The sequence below is a fragment of the Lynx canadensis genome, chromosome B1, assembly GCF_007474595.2.
Source record: "Lynx canadensis isolate LIC74 chromosome B1, mLynCan4.pri.v2, whole genome shotgun sequence".
Taxonomy (NCBI): Eukaryota; Metazoa; Chordata; class Mammalia; order Carnivora; family Felidae; genus Lynx; species Lynx canadensis.
This window is the reverse complement of record NC_044306.2, coordinates 8,490,206-8,507,432: the sequence shown is the minus strand read 5'-3', so window position 1 is coordinate 8,507,432 and position 17,227 is coordinate 8,490,206. Positions and strand designations below refer to the sequence as shown.

At 42.9% G+C, this 17,227-nt stretch overlaps 1 protein-coding gene across 1 annotated transcript in view; it reads right to left on the bottom strand.

The window, feature by feature from the left end:
- NEIL3 (nei like DNA glycosylase 3) overlaps positions 1-9,720 on the bottom strand; it is a 51,614-nt gene extending 41,894 nt beyond the window's left edge. Inside the window, exon 1 of the mRNA XM_030312086.1 lies at positions 9,598-9,720. Coding sequence (XP_030167946.1) covers positions 9,598-9,720 — 123 coding nt within the window. The remainder of the gene's footprint in view (positions 1-9,597) is intronic.
- Positions 9,721-17,227: the final 7,507 nt, after the last annotated feature.

The following is a 17,227-nucleotide window of genomic DNA, read 5'->3' as shown; positions in this document are numbered from 1 at the left end:
AGGTGGAAGGGAGACGATTTGCTGGTACATTGAACAGGGGAGAGTTTGGGCCTGGATTATTGGAAAGACAGCAGAGCTATCAACTGAGATGAAGATTTGGGCAGAAGGGGATGGCAGAGGAAGGTGAGGGTTAGGCTTTTGGTAAGTTAAGGTGAGATGTCGAGCAGGCAGTCGGGTATGAGTCTGGAGGTCAGGGAAGAGGTCGAGGCTACAGATGTAAATCTGTCCAGTTGTCAACACTGCAGCGGCTTCTCAAGCTTTGAGACTGGATGAAATCAGCAAGAGAAGGAGTCCGGCTCAAGAAGAGAAGGGGCCCAAGAGCTGAGGGCTAGGGCACGCCAATGGCACGGTGGTGGGGAGAGGAGGAGGGGCCAGCAAACCGTCAGAGGAAAGCGGGCCAAGAACGGCACAGGAGAGAAGATGGCCAGCAAGGCAGGAACAAAAGCAGGCCAGGGTGGTGTCCCAGAAGCCACGGATGAAACACCGCCAAGAAGACACGTGCCCGGGACGGCCAACACATCAAGCAGGATGGAGACTGCGATCCGACCACCGGATTTAGCAATACGGAAGTGATCCGTGACAAGGGTTTTGGAGAAGTGACAGGAAGCAAACGCCTGGCTGAAGTGGGTTTAAGAGGCTACGCGCAGAGGCATCAGAGGCGGCGAGGTAGCGTGAACACAGGACGCCGTAAAGGGCAAACAGAAACGCGGTGACGGCTGAGGGCAAGCAGAGGCGAGAGGGTCTGTTTGCTTGCAGACGGGCCATCTCAGCGGAGCGGAACGCAGTGACACGGGGGACAGGATGGCTGGAGCAATGTCTCCACCGGGAAGGAGGGTCACACAGGACGCATGGCACCTGTTGGTCTTGACAGGAACAAGGACAGCCCATCTACAGCATCAGGAAGGAAGGCATATTACACAGGTCCAGGTGCTGGCAGGGGCCTGTGGTTGCACACATTCTCTCGTGGTGATGAATTTTCTCAGTAAAATGGGAATCAAGGTACCAGCTAAGAGACAGGCAGGCCCCAAGGCCCTTGTTCCTCTACAGTCACACGTAGCACCTAATAGTAGACTCAATTTTGCCAGATTCTGACATTATGTCTCCAGCGTCATCGCTCGCAGGGAGAAGCCAATGGCTTCACACAAATGGTGCCACTCGTTGCACCCTGGAGACAGCCAAGAAAAAATGTCATTCACACCTCACTGTCAGGACCACATTAGGTATCCTTAATTACTGACATCAACCTAAAGCTCATCAGTTGATGGTGTTAATATTAAAAGTAAGTACCTGTTTGTATTTGTCTACACAATCTTGCACTTACCAGGATCATAGTTTTCCCCGATTTTTATTTTACTCTACGCGTTCTGAAAACCTAGATTATTCTCTAGGAAGCTTCCCACTCCCTAAGGACTACTGCTCACTGTTCAATGACTAGACTGGACCATCCATAGATGCCCCATTATCAAAACATCTACACCTAATTCAGCAGTAATACCTCACTGGGCTTTGCTGTAGCTGGTTGAACACTTAAGCACAATTCTTACGAAATGTATGCCACTCGTTCTTCTTCAACCACTCCATAACATATATTTCAGCAGAGACCAACTGAAAGAAACAGTACAAATCTGATTAAAAAATAATAATAAATAAGGGTTTCTAATAAAAAACCTCTACCTTTTTCATCCAAATAGTCAAATGCCCCAGAGCTCCTAATAATGTCTATTAAGAAGAAATTCAAGCCCAGTTTATCCTGATTTCTATCCCAATTCCCCACCCCCCGCCCTGCCAGGGAACATCTAACTAGGTGCTAATGGGGTGTGTAAGGTCCTGTCTCTGGACTGCACAGAGCCTGCCTGCACTGTGGGAAATCGAGTTCCATGTACAGCTTAGGGAGAGCAGAGCTGAACCATCCTTTATAACCAGTGTTAAAGGGTAGGTTAAAAAAAAAAGTTTTTACTGCCAGGATTAATTCCTCAAGGCACCAGAGACTGTCCTGGTGCAGACATCTATATGCTCCTCAAATTACTGTCAACTATCAGAGATTTTAGAACACCTAATAGATCCAACCATGGGAAAATTGGTTATTTAGCAAAATAAAGTCTCAGCGGATGGCCCTCCAAAATTTTACAGATACTAGACCACCTATTTAATAGACAAAGGGGAGTACATGCCCTTGTAAATAAATTCTGTTGTGCATAGGAGGATGAATCCAAAAATATAAAGGCCAATATACTTAAAATGCACGAGACCATTAAATCTCTTTGCACAGCTGTCAGTGAAAAGCGAAGTATGTCGTTCTGGCTGAAAGAGCCTCAAAGAGAACCACAAACCAAATCCTTAAAGGTGTAACCCAGGGCTCATTGTACTGATGTTTTGTCCTATTCCCCATGATTAAAAATAACACACAACATGACATCGAAAAAAGAAATGTTCTAGCAGTTATGATACTAAGGTCTCTACAAACACTGAGAAAAGACGGTTACGGGCTGACGGTGGGGAGCATCACAACACAGGTGTCAGCAGAAGGGCAAGCGGAGGAATGATGGCAGGTAGGGAAACAGTCGCCGTGGAAACAGATCTGCAACTGTCAAATGACTTCGGTTCAGCACAAACTCTTCCAGCTACAGACGCCGTGTGACCTTGGCTTGAATACATTCACGAATCCGTTTTTTAATACTTGATGAGGTGCTTGGGAGTTAAAATGAAATGTGAGCATAACTTCTTCCTTGCTCACATACACAGATTGTATTTCTCTCTGGTACTAGAATTTTCCCACCTGGGAAGCACAATAATCTTGAGGCTTTCACCTGCCAAACTCGGCAACCACGATCATGGTACTTACGATGCACAAGGATTATTTGTCTGTGATTTGCATTTCTCCATTGTTTGTCTCTAGGCTCCTTGGGGACAGAGACTACAGCGTTTAACTAATATCCGTGAGCCCATCACACGCTGCCTGGAGTTAAGTAAACATCTGGGGGATCCATCAGATCCCTCCTCCTAAAACTAAGCGTGGCTTTAAACTACAGGCTTGCCCCGATCACCGTGTGGTACACCTAAAACTAATGTAACATTGTGCATCAACTACACTTCAATGATTAAAAAAAAAAAAAAATACAGGCTCACTGTCTCCCCACCTACCATCGCCATCCTTGCTTAACCTTTCCCAAGATTTCTTGGCAAAAACTTCCACTCTACCACTGAACATGATGAACACTCCAGTCTCTTGTTTTCTAATTTTCTGCAATGGAGTGAGGTTTAAATATTAGAGAACCAAATTCTCGTAAGGACCAAAAACTAGATGGGAGTAAAGTACTAATGTTTACCAGAACTGGCCATAAAGTAAGAAGAACTTTATGGGAAGGTTTAGGAATTCTGTTTAGTAATTCTTTATGGGGAGGGATTTAGGAAGGGACTGATGTATTTTCAGCAACCAGTCCTAGCACACCCTAGCTTTTATTGGAGATGTTTACTCAGCATTTCAATGGTTGCTTTAAAAACACCCATTCTAGGGGCGCCTGGGTGGCGCAGTCGGTTAAGCGTCCGACTTCATCCAGGTCACGATCTCGCAGTCCGTGAGTTCGAGCCCCGCGTCGGGCTCTGGGCTGATGGCTCAGAGCCTGGAGCCTGTTTCCAATTCTGTGTCTCCCTCTCTCTCTCTGCCCCTCCCCTGTTCATGCTCTGTCTCTCTCTGTCCCAAGAAAAATAAATAAACGTTGAAAAAAAAAAAAATTTAAAAAAAAAAAAAAACACCCATTCTAATACTTCATTTGGGTTTTGAGGGAAATGATAAAGATCTTTTAGTTCAGTTGTCCATCATGTGGGCGTTGGACCCAAGTTAACTGTTTCCTGGTACACTATCATTTGTAAAATAATCAGCTTTGGATAATGTACTTGGCACATAATAAAATTTTCCACTTGTGACTGACCATCTCAAGCACCTGCATATGTTTTTAACTGTTTTTTTTTTTCCTAATTCCATTTTAAGAGGTAATTCTGGTATACCAGTGATAGTTTGTGCCACTTATTCTGAAATCTATTGTGTATGAACTGGCCAAGGCTTTTGCAATAAATTTGAGATTTGCAAGATATCCACTCATCCTACTGTAGAATGTGGGGTTATCACCTCTTTGTACAAGCTCCAGCTGGCCAGACAAATTCAAAAATTAATTTCCACAAGCCTATTATCTTTGCTATAACCATACACAATTGCCCGATATATGTTTGACTTTCTCACATTGACCCTTACAATCCTGTTACTGTGTTATTTGAACATTTCATCCTTTTTCTCCCCCTGAAATAGAGACGAAATTCTCCTTTGCCACAATTTTAAGTATGATTGAGAAGGGTTCACCTTCTCATTTTCAAGTGGCTTAATAATATGAAATCATCAAAACAACATACATCTTCAGAGACAGCACATGATTTATTGTGCTGATTACCATTTATCCTGCCTATCCATGGGTGAACAAGGAAGATGAACTTTTCAGAACAGAGCAAGACTTTTCCACAGATAAATGTTTCAACACCTTGCAACTATATATTTTCCCCACAGAGAAAAGAAAATACCATATTTACTTTCATAGTCTCTCCTTTTTTTTTTCCCCACATGACTTTTTCCCACCTAATACATCAACATTTTTCTTAATCAGAGGTCACTTACCTACCAATTTAAACCATCTAAGAACCTAACTTTAAAATGGTCTCTAAATTCCAAAAGAGAGGTCTTCAGGTTCATATACCAAAACACATTCTACAGTTTTTTTAAAAGCAGAGCTTTCAAGCATTTACCTAAAGGCTAAATGCTTTGTGCACAATGTGAAGGCCCCAAATGATTACAAACCCTGCATTAGGGAATAGGGCGTTCCTCCAATATATGGGTCTAGTGAGAAAGCCCTCATCTGGGGGGAAAAAAAGGAGCACACATTGGGGTGCGTGGTGCCTCAGTCGGTTAAGTGTCCAACTTCAGCCTAGGTCATGATCTCACCATTCCTGAGTTCGAGCCCCACATCAGGCTCTGTGCTGACAGCTCAGACCCTGGAGACTGCTTCAGCTTCTGTGTGTCTCTCTCTCTGCCCCTTCCCCACTCACACTCTGTCTCTCTCAAACTAAACATGAAAAAAAAAAAAAAAAAAAAAAAGGAGCAAACATTTACCAGGATATTTACCAGGGCCTCTAAGATTACCTTGTTAGACACTAAGCTAAGAGTTTCATGCATCCTCTCATCTAATCCTGACCAAATAAGCAAAGGTTTCAGTATAAGCATTTCTATAGGAGGAAGTAACACAAGAGCTAGAATTCAAAATCAAGAAGGTCAGATGTTCTTTTCTCTACCTCAAACCAAATACTTCAGTGTCGGATTGCACTGATTAAGCCACGATGGTCACGGACAATCACCTTCCTTAGCCTGCTCACCCGTAAGATTGTTACCTGTTCTCCATTATCTTTGATTCCATGACTCCGCATAATGCTGAATATGCTGATAATAATGATCCTCAGTCATTAAGGAACCATTAGTATGCACTTAAGGGAAGGAATCATAGCATGCATGTTCCCGATCATGGTATCTCCCCGGCCAGCTAAGTATTACGTCGCATGTTCTATAAAATTTTAAAACCCTTTTGGACTTCAAGGAATAAGCTCGTCTAGCTAGGAAATGAATCTCTGTGGATTAGCTCATCCCTTCATACAATGACAATAAAACGAGCTATGATTTCTTTTCTCCCCACTAAGAACAAAAGGAAGCAGGAAATATTTGAGTCAACGTCTCCAGTATTTTCTTGTGGTAGCAATTTCCAAGTAACAAACATAACAAGATACACATACTCATAACGAAAGATTCCGAACTAAATTTAGTTTTAAATCCTTATGCATTTTGGACTATTCAAAACTTTGCTCTTCTCCATCCATGTAAATGTTTACTAAATGCCTACTCTCTTCACAACACCGTGAAGGACACAAAAAGATGAACAACATTCGCCAGCATACTGAATACATGTATCAAATCCTAAGGAGTGACAGAACAGAGGATCACGTTTCAAATGAAAGGAATGCTTGCAAATAAACTGGGTTTCAGATCCAGTTTCGGGAAAGGAGATTAAAAACATATGCAGATTACATACCGACTTCACTAAAATATTGTACCCACCCAACAATTAAAATCGGAGGATTGACTCTTCACAGCTCGTCAAGCAGAAATGGTCACTGATATTCCAACACGGTTTCTTACCATACGGTTCCAGGAGCTCCAGCACAGTTTTTATGCAACGTGCTTATACAGTCGCCTAATTTTATGCTGACAAGACAGTGGATCAAAATTCGGAAAAATAAAATAATGCGTACACGAATTGCAGATGCTGAGATCTTGTATGGCTAGGCTTTCTTCTTCAAAATGAGGATGGGCTGTCACAAGGAGACACACATTAAAGTGTGTTCTCTGTGAACTCCAAACTGAAGCAAGGAGGAGGGAACGTCATACGACAGGCTTAACTGGTTCACAATGGCAGTAGCTACATAGGTGTGGGGTTGGGGGTGGTTTTCCAGTACAACGATTATCTGAATTCTTTTAAATGCCCATTATTTTAAATGCCCAGTTAATATTTAACTCTCCTTTGTATTTTCGCATGTTTAGTACAATGTAAAGAATACACAAGGCCGTTGTTAATTTATTTTTAAACTCTGCCTTGCGAAAACTAGTAGCATCTGAATACCTTTAATACCTTTAATTCCATGCCATCAATGCCTGGGAAACGTGGGATCATCTGTAATGGTAATGAGCATTCTGGAAGTCTGGGGACAACCTACCACGTTTTGATTAAATTTACCATGGCTCCAACAACCCTCTAAAATGCAAGAGACTTTTGATGTTTATAAAGATTATTATTGTTGCTATTATTATATGATCAAAGGCCCAGCAAGTGAAACGATGGCAAAATATTTACAACTCTCCCAATAACCACAAAGAGGTTATCATTAATTCCATATTAATTTTCAAATCCAGCTCCCATCAAACCAGATTTTTGATCCCAATCATAATGATGTATTCCAATTTTTAACACCTCCTTATATCAAGATATGTTTAACAGCTTTAAGTGCACAGCTTTTTAAGAGGTATCGCTTATTTCATATTGCTGCCAACTGATGTTAACAAATGCCCAACAATTCATGAAGCATTCATGTTATAGTATGAGGCTGCACTCTCTTGTTCGGTCTGGATGTAGGACAGGAAGCCCTCAGGAGAGAATTATCAGCGTAGGTAAATCGAAGGTAAACAAAACTAGCTAAACAAAACAGCATAGGTAAACAAAACTAAAAATTGTGGGGAGATGCCACCAAAAACCCAAGGTCTCACTTTCCTAGTTAATTAGTCAGTACTACATTTTAAGAAATATGGTGTTCCGGCCGCTGAATTGGCCACTTTCCCTACTGAATCTTTTACAACCGAGAAAACCTAGAGCTAAGAGAATCAGCTGTGGAGGGAAAGAGGGAGATCAAACCCTGAGGTTCAACCCCTTACCAGTCATGTGATCTTGTGCCATTTAATTAAACTCACTCTGAATCTCACATCCCTCAACTGTAGAATCATAGGGTTATTATTTCTCTCAGCTACATGAAACGTAAACGTTCTTCAAAGGCACTTTATGCCTTGCCACTAGAGATAATCACAACAAACTTAAAGGAAATGTTCATGCTATTTTGGCCTAAATACCAATGAGGTGATATCTATTTAAAACATTAAGTTGGATTCTCACAGCAGGGACTTTATCTTACTCGTCTTTGCATCCCCAGGAGCTAGCATAAAACCTAACATGAAATACATTACTGTTGAATATGTAAATCATGATACCCATACACAATTCATGTTACTGCCTTTACTTGTGAGATAGCGACTCTGTCCCTTCCTCTTCACCTCTACCACCAGCCCCCCCCCCCCCACCCCTGGATTCCTGTGGCCCTCTCCTAAGAGAGGCTGCAGGATCTACTTGGGCCTTCCTCCAGTCTTTCGTTTTTCCTTTTCAAGGCTGAGTGATCTTTCCAAAGTGTGAGTGGATCTCACCACACTCTGAAGACCCCCATTACTCCTAAGATAAATACAAAGTCCCTAACCAAGTCTACGAACATCTCCATGGTCTGGTCCTGCCCAGCAACTCCAACTGTTTTATTTCAAATGGCCTTCCTTCTAGCTCTTTCTCCCTTTTCCAGTCACAATGGCTTTCTTCCAATCTCTCCAATGTCTGAAGCTCTCTTCCTTTGCGCACGCTCTGCCTGAAGTTGTTCTCCCTGCCAAACTTCCACACCTGAGTGTAATTGTACTTCCCCACCCAAGCCTTTCCTGACTTTCCTGAGCTCTTACAGAACCATGCAAGAAAGCCCTCAGGGAATTTACCAATTTATATTTACGTTCTTCCTTAAGGACTGCCCATGTATCTTCCCAACTAAAGTGTAGGCTCCACAAGGGGAAGCGTTTGTTTTTGTTCCCCAGGTGATTTTCATATTCCGAATTTTGTGGAATGCGTGATTTTTATAAACCTTGATATTACTGAGAGTTCACCCAAGATCAACCCGAGTTACCCTGACACGATTTTGAGAGACACTACACTAAAAACAATAAGAGCACTTAATGCTTAATGCGGAGCACTTAAGGACGTATAAAGTTAAAAGGAATAAAATACAAGGACAAATGGAAGAACACACAAAAACTTATTCTTTTTCCAAGTTTGAAAATGTATTTCCCCAGACCGAGAGCCTCATTTCTTTCAAGTTGTAAGCGTATGCTAATTTCATAGCAAGCAACTTTTCTTCCTGGACCAAAGGCTAGGAGGAAGCTTTGCAGGAGAAATTGAAGTGCACTATAATATTGCATACATCCGTGAAATACAATCATCCACACATCTAAAGGGCTTTTAAAGCATGACGGCTTAATCAGAATATTTTCAGTACAAGTTATAAATTCTTACCAAATGAATATCACACCATCTGCAATGAATGCCTTGAGTGGCCAGAAGCTGTGCTACAATTTATTTGAAAAAGAAAGAAATTCACTTAAGGGAACCAGAATTGGGTTTCACAGCCCCTTCATTAGATGGCAATATTAAGTTGAGTGGGAGGGTCAGGGCTAAATTTTCTATACGCAATTTTAGGATTATATGTTAGTTGCGATACACTTCTCAGCTGCAGAATAGCAGGCAAGCGAGAAGCGAGAGTTTCGTGCTAGAAGCTTATTGTTTTAACCACGCGAAAAAAAATGTAGAGATCTGATAATACTAACAGCAGAAAACGCACCTATAGCTATACGGAGACCATCTTTTGGAGGATTGTAAAGAGTTAAGCAAGGTGATTCTTAATGAAACATCTCCATCACTTCTTGCCTGGGCATCTCTCTGTGGTGGCCTTAGCGCAGCGGTCCAGTAGTCCCTACTACGCAGGCGCGCGAGCACGGCCTTCCACCAGCAAAATCAAGTTCAAGTCTGGGAAACACGGAGCCCCAGCGACTCTGTTCCAGAGCAAAGAGATGACACTTTGGGCCCTGGAAACCTAATGGGGTCTTTATGCCATTTCCCCCTGCTGGCCCCATAGCAAATTATATTAACGGCTCACCTGGGAAGAGACCACACCCAGGCTCTGCAGGGCGCTTCCCCGCAAGTCCGTCACCGCCTGGCCCGGGCGCACTCGCGCCCGAATTTTCTCTCCATTTAGAGTACAGCCTGGTCCTTCCACCATCTCCCGGTCGGCACCGTGGCTCACTAGCTGCAGGGCCCTGCGGAGAAAGCCGCTGTGCACCTCAAGCTCTGCGCGGGCCCTCGCTGGCGCAGAGAGGAAGTTCAAATCTCCCGCGCATCCGGCCTCGCCCAAGCCCGCTTGGCCCCGCCCCGTTCCCGCCCCCGTCACGCCCCCTGAGATCCGCCTTGCTCCGCCCCGGCCCCGCGGCGCTCAGCTCTGCCAGGCCCCTCCCCGTCCAGGGTGCCCCAAGCCCACCCAACGCCGCTAAACTCTAAGAGCCCAGGCAACTGGGACGTCAGAAACTCCAACTTTTTGTTTTGAGGTTTTTGCTCTTGTCCTTGAACTACTCCATACACGCATGTTTTGTGACCTTGTCCTCTTAGTCTGCTCAAAAATTCAAGGTCGTCACAGCCTTGCAAGCTTTAGTTTTTGTATGCCCTCTTCAGATGTGGGTAAGGAGGAGGGTTTTTAGAAGAAGCAGCTTGTATTTTTTCTCGGATAGAGTTAGCATGCTTTCGAAAATGTGGCTTTATATACCAAATATATTTTAGTGTCTCATATTAAAAACCCTTTCATTTTTTAGATGGCTAAGCTAAGTTGTACACAAATTCATCAACCCTGTTATGGGTTGCTGCGTGAATGCCATATGAAATCACTTTGTAAAAGCCAGGGGTCTATACAGATATGAGGGCAATGCATAGCTTTTCAAATTTATACGAAGATCTTCCATGTAAATACATGAAGCTAATGGCTCCATACAATTTTGTAAATAATGAAAAATCTTAAATCTTTTTTGAAAATTAAAATACAGCGCACTAAAACAAAATGTTACTTTGTGTGTGATTCAATAAGCCCATCACTGTGCTGCACTTAAACCAGAAGAATATATATTAGAGACTTGAATTCAAACATTTGAGAAGAATTCCACCTTTTTCTTTGTGGGGAGAGATTAGTGCTCAAGGTAGCGTGATCACCTTCAAGATTCTTTGTACGTTACTCCCTTGTTTAATTGTGTTTACTCTTCTAGGTCCAGTTACTGACTAATCAAGAAAGAATCCTGTTCATTACAGGCCAAATTCAGTCATCATCTCTGCCCCTTTGGTGCAGGAAAGTGCTATTTGCTTATCTGCTTCTCCCTTTTCATTAACTATTTATTGCTACCTTGTAAATTACCCGTTTGTTATGTCAAAGTTTCTGCAGGTCTGGAATTGGGCAGTGGTCTGGCTGGTTGGTTCCGCCTCCGCGTTTCTCAAGCATTTGCAGTGAAGACGTTGGCCAAAGCTGCCATCATCAAAGGCTTGACTTTAGCTGCAAAATCCACTTCTGAGGTGGCTCACTTGCGCAGCTGTTGACAGGAGGCCTTGGTTTCTCATCTTCTGAGGGTGGGTTCCCCCGGAGGTGTGATCTACAAGAAAAGCCAAGGAGAGAGCTTGCAAGGATCTTTATTACCTAGTCTCCGAGGTGACACAACCACACCTTCACGATTTCTATTCCTTAGAATCCAGTCAGTCAGTATGGCCCGTAAGGGTTTAGAGGTGGGGAATGAAGCTTTATCTCTTGAAGGGAGGAGTATTAAATAATTTGTGAACATATTTTAAAACCATCGCAATGATCATTAATCTGAACGCTCCATCATGGACTTCTCATTTCTCTTTAGGTTGTGCTGGGTGCACATTTAGATCAAATATAATCTTTAGTTAGAATTAAGTTTACCATTCCCCACAGAGCTCAGTAAGAGTTGGGCAGGAACACTGAAAATACTAAGAGACGTCACTGATGTGCCCCAAACAGCCAAGCCAGATTTTGTTTATACGTGACTAGCCTCTGAGTCTTTTGATGCTTCTTTCTTATCCTTCCAAATCGGGGGTGGGGGTGGGGAAGGGGCACCTGGGTGGCTCAGTAGGTAAAGCGTCCGACTTGGGCTTAGGTCATGATCTCACAGTTCGTGGGTTCAAGCCCCACACCAGGCTCTGTGCTGACAGCTCGGAGCCTGGAGCCTGCTTTGGATTCCGTGGCTCCCTCTCTCTCTGTCCCTCCCCTGCTCACTCTGTCTCTGTCTCTCTATCTCAAGAATAAATAAACATTTAAAAAATTAAAAAGAACAGTAAAATCACATGGTGGTGCATCTGCAGTAGCTATAAAGAGCTGCTTCACCACTGCAAACAAACCAACCTTGGTTTACAGTCTCAGTGTTTCTCTCAAAACTGTCAGAAACCTCCTAAGTGCCATCCTTCCTGCACTTACCCTGTCACATTCTTATCAGAGTAATCTTCTTAAGCAGGATTTATTCACTGATGACTTCATAAAAATCATTTGTTTTCTTGGGGCGCCTGGATGGCACAGTCGGTTAAGCGTCAGACTTCAGCCAGGTCACGATCTCGCGGTCCGTGAGTTCGAGCCCCGCGTCGGGCTCTGGGCTGATGGCTCAGAGCCTGGAGCCTGTTTCCGATTCTGTGTCTCCCTCTCTCTCTGCCCCTCCCCCGTTCATGCTCTGTCTCTCTCTGTCCCAAAAAAAAAAAAAAAAAAAAAATCATTTGTTTTCTTTAAACCTCACTTTCTTCATATGTAAAATAAAATACAACTTTACTATAAACATCCACACGATTGTTCTAATTCTCAAACTTCACATACGAAAGCACTTTGAGAAATAGAAGACACTCTACAAATTAAAGGAATTAAGATAAATTCGACTTTCTACTCCTAGAGTATTTTCTGTCCTTTTTGTTTCTTGGCTCATGCTGTTATTCTTACATTTTTTTTTTTTTTTTATTTTAGAAAGAGTGAGTGAGCGGGGAAGAGAGGCAGAGACAGAGAGAGAGAATCTCAAGCAGGCTCCAAGCACAGCACAGAGCCCACAGAAAGGATTGATGCCACGACCCTGGGATCATGATCTAAGCCAAATAAAAAACCAGATACTCGGGACACCTGGGTGGTTCAGTCGGTTAAGCATCTGACTCTTGGTTTCTGCTCAGGTCATGATCTGACGGTTCATGAGTTTGAGCCCCGCATCAGGTTCTGTGCTTGGTATTCCCTCTCTCAATCTCTCTCTCTCTCTCTCTCTCTCTCTCTCTCTCTCTCTCTCTCTCTCTCTCTCTGCCCCTCCTCCACTCATGCGCACTCTTTCTCTCTCATAAATGAATAAATAAACTTAAAAAAAAAAAACCCACTCAACCTACTGAGCTACCCAGGCGCCCCATACCTTTTATTCCCCTTTGAACTCTTCAACCCAGCTCACTGAAATACGCCCAACTTTGAAGTCCTAGTTGAATGCATCTCCTCTAAAAAATCTTCCAGGTCTGGTCAGAACTAATCTCTTGTCTTTTGAAGTTGGTTCTTCCACAGATTGTACCAAACTTCCCTTGTGTTAAAGTTAATTGGGTACCTACAAGTCTCCTACTAGCTTTGTCCTTGAAGACAGTAGAGTGGGTGTCCTGTTGATACTTCTTATAACACCCAGGATGCTCTTTTGCACATAATAGACATTCAACAAATATTTGTTGAATTGGGTTATCATTATTAACTTATAAATGAAAATACTGGACTTCTCTGCCCCCAAATACCTTTCCTTATATCTTTAGTGTCATTCTCATGAATTGAGGTTTTATGTTTTCAGAAGTCCTTGTTAGAAATCAACGTCGACAAAACTAGGTAATACATCATTACCCTGTGACATATTTTCTTTTTTTTTAATTTTATTTTAACAGTTATTTATTTTTGAGACAGACAGAGAGAGAGAGAGCATGAACAGGGGAGGGTCAGAGGAAGAGGGAGACATAGAATCTGAAACAGGCTCCAGGCTCTGAGCGTCAGCACAGAGCCCGACGCGGGGCTCAAACTCACGGACCATGAGATCATGACCTGAGCCAAAGTCGGACGCCCAACCGACTAAGCCACCCAGGCGCCCTGGCATATTTTCTTTATTAGATCAACAAGCCAAGAATCTTGATGCATCCTTGAGGAAATCAGACCAATCACATGTGCAGTCACTGGTGTTCATTCATTTGTGTGTATTTAGCTTCACAATAGCCCTGTATGATAGTCAGGATAGATAATATTAGTAGTTTATAGATAAAGAGGTTGAGTTTTAAACCAGTGGTTATTTTGCACGGTGACATTAGGGACCAAGAAAGATACAGAAATGAAACGTTTTCTGACTCCGATACCAATATTCTTTTCACTAACACCGCAGGTGAGCGTAAATGAAATAAAAATGTCTAAAACGTTGGAAAAGATAGCTTTCTCCGGGACCTCAAGTGGCTACTACATAAGACATGGGTCCACGGCATGAGTGGAGAATGTGTCGAAAAGGGTAAGGAATCACTAAAAGGAGATGGAGAGGGGCTGAAAATAAACATGAATTTTACTTGCAAAGACTTTCACTAATAAAAACATACTGAATCCTTGCTCCGTAGGAGACACTGAGTCAGGCTGTGCGGTAAGAAGGGATGTAGAGAAATTACAATGTGGTTAGAGATACTGATATTTAAAAACCATAAAAGGAAAAGAGATCTCATGTACAACAAAGGACTTAGATGCTAAGGAAATTCATTGAAGGGACATATCACTCAGAAGTAAGATACTCTGGGGGCAGCTGAGTGGCTCAGTCAGTTGAGCGTCCGACTTCAGCTCAGGTCAGGACCTCACGGTCTGCGAGTTCGAGCCCCGCGTGGGGCTCTGTGCTGACAACTCGAAGCCTGGAGCCTGCTTCAGATTCTGTGTCTCCCTCTCTCTCTGCCCCTCTCCTGCTCACACTCTGTCTCTCTCTCTCTCTCTCTTTCTCTCTCTCTCTCTCAAAAATAAATGAACATTATGGGGCGCCTGGGTGGCGCAGTCGGTTAAGCGTCCGACTTCAGCCAGGTCACGATCTCGCGGTCCGTGAGTTCGAGCCCCGCGTCGGGCTCTGGGCTGATGGCTCGGAGCCTGGAGCCTGTTTCCGATTCTGTGTCTCCCTCTCACTCTGCCCCTCCCCCGTTCATGCTCTGTCTCTCTCTGTCCCAAAAATAAATAAACATTGAAAAAAAAAATTAAAAAAAAAAATAAATGAACATTAAAAAAAAAAAAAAGTAAGATACTGTGGAACATGTTCAGAGAAGAGATGGGGTCTGAGCCCATCCTTCAAGAAGGAGAGCCCTAGGCAAGTAGAAAGGTCAATTAAGAGAATTTTAAGTAACAGGAATACAGAAAAACAGGTGATGTATTTGAGACACAATGATTAAAGCAGAAATTGTCAGGGAGGGGAGTAGCGGCAGATAACACTGGAAAGATTACTCTCTTCAGCCACATGGAGAACCCAGGACAATTGAAAAGCAGAATTCATGTTCCTGGGATATGGGCAGCCATGACACCTTTGAGCCGGTGTAGGGACCCCAAGCCCACGAATTCACCATACTTATTTCTTAAAACGGAAATTCAGAACTCCATTCCGACCATGGAGAAGACCGGGCTCTGCAGTTTGGAGCCCTTATTTGCTTATTTATTCCTCATTGACAAATAGATGGGTCACAATTGCTCACAGTAGGTGGGCAGATGCTTATATACTGCTGAGTTCATAATGCCTTGAAGAGTCCTTAGTTCAGAATCCCTCTGTTTTCACTAACAATAATCGCAGATATTTATTTAGGGCTTCTATGTGCCAGGCAATGCTCAAAGTGTTCTGCAGACTCTTTTGATCCTCACAATAAACTCTGAGATGAGTACTATTCTTTTTTTATTTAAAATTTTTTTTCAACGTTTTTTATTTATTTTTGGGACAGAGAGACACAGAGCATGAACGGGGGAGGGGCAGAGAGAGAGGGAGACACAGAATCGGAAACAGGCTCCAGGCTCCGAGCCATCAGCCCAGAGCCCGACGCGGGGCTCGAACTCACGGACCGCGAGATCGTGACCTGGCTGAAGTCGGACGCTTAACCGACTGCGCCACCCAGGCGCCCCGAGATGAGTACTATTCTTATCTTCATTTTACAAATGAAGGAACTGGCACAGAGAGGTTAGGTAATTTGTTCAAGGCCACAGAGTTGGGATTCAACCAGGCAAGCCATGGTCTTAGCCAAATATTTTCAGCAACATCAATTATATTACACTGGCCTTCAACCAAATATTTTTAGCAATGACTTGAGAAATGGTGTTTTAGGGGAAAAGCAACCTTTTAGTTAGCCTTACATAGGCATTAAAGACAATTTAAAAAAAACCTTCCTTTAGCATATTAAGTTGTGACATATTTTGGATAGTGAAAATTTGTTTTTAGCCCTCTCTTGACAAAGCCTGTGGGCAGATTTTTAGGTGGAATGATAAAAACGTAGCAAGGGGGAAATTTCTTTGATTTCTGTGTTTTACATAAATTACCTGAATATACTTAACAGATAGAAAGATAACATCAATCCTCTCTCAACATCCTCTTAATCTAAGCTCTGAATAAAGGAAACAGTCATTAGTGAACATTACGTGCAGGTGTTTTGGTGGTATTTACTAAAGAGTCTCCAGTTTCCACCCATTAAGAGAAAATTTTAACATTAGACTACCAGAAGAATAATAAAACGCACAGCAACAGAAACCATTTTGACAGTTTTATTGTTGGAAGCACATACCAAATGTTGAGACTTTGCAGAGCGGTGGATTTTGTTCCACTGTGAGGGCTGGAGGTGCCAGGCGGCTGTTTCCTGCCAGCAAAGTCACAATCTAAATTGCAGAATCGACCATGGCCTCCTAGGTGATACACGAAACCATCCTGACATTACCTAGTCTATTCACAGTGTTGGGAAATCCAGGATTGTGGCGTTTTGCAAAATTCTCCATGGAAGGGATTTTTCTCATTTATTTTGTAATTTAAGCATAAGTAAACAGAGGTAGTTTCTATGCATGAACTTGATTTGGAGGAAATTAATAACTAAATAGTTATTAAACAGTCACAGAAGCCAAAATAATCCCTTTGTGACTCCCTCCATGATACAGGATCAGACTGATTTCTTTTTTATTTTGAAATAGAACAGCGAGTTATTTTTTTTTTTTTTTTTGTTAATATCTTGAGGCATCTTAATATCAGCCTCAGCCACCAGAGAATGTATTCCCGGTGAGGCATGAAATGCACCATTTACTCATTCATTCAAAAAACAATCACTGGGCAGGGCACCTGGGTGGCTCAGTCGGTTGAGCATCTGACCAACAACCCTGGGTTTCAGGGCACCTGGGTGGCTCAGTCGGTTAAGTGCCTGACTTCAGCTCAAGTCATGATCTCATGGTTCATGAGCTCAAGCCCTGCACCAGGCTCTGTGCTGACAGCTCAGAACCGGGAGCCTCCTTCAGGTTCTGTATCTCTCTCCCTCTGCCCATCCCCTCCTTGCACACACCCTCTCTCACACACACTCAAAAAAAATTAAACATTAAAAAAAATTTTTTTAATTAAAAAAAACCCAAACAACTCTTGGTTTCAATTTAGGTCATGATCTCACGGTTTGTGAGTTTGAGCCCCGCATTGGGCTCTGCACTAACGGGAAGGAGCCTGCTTAGGATT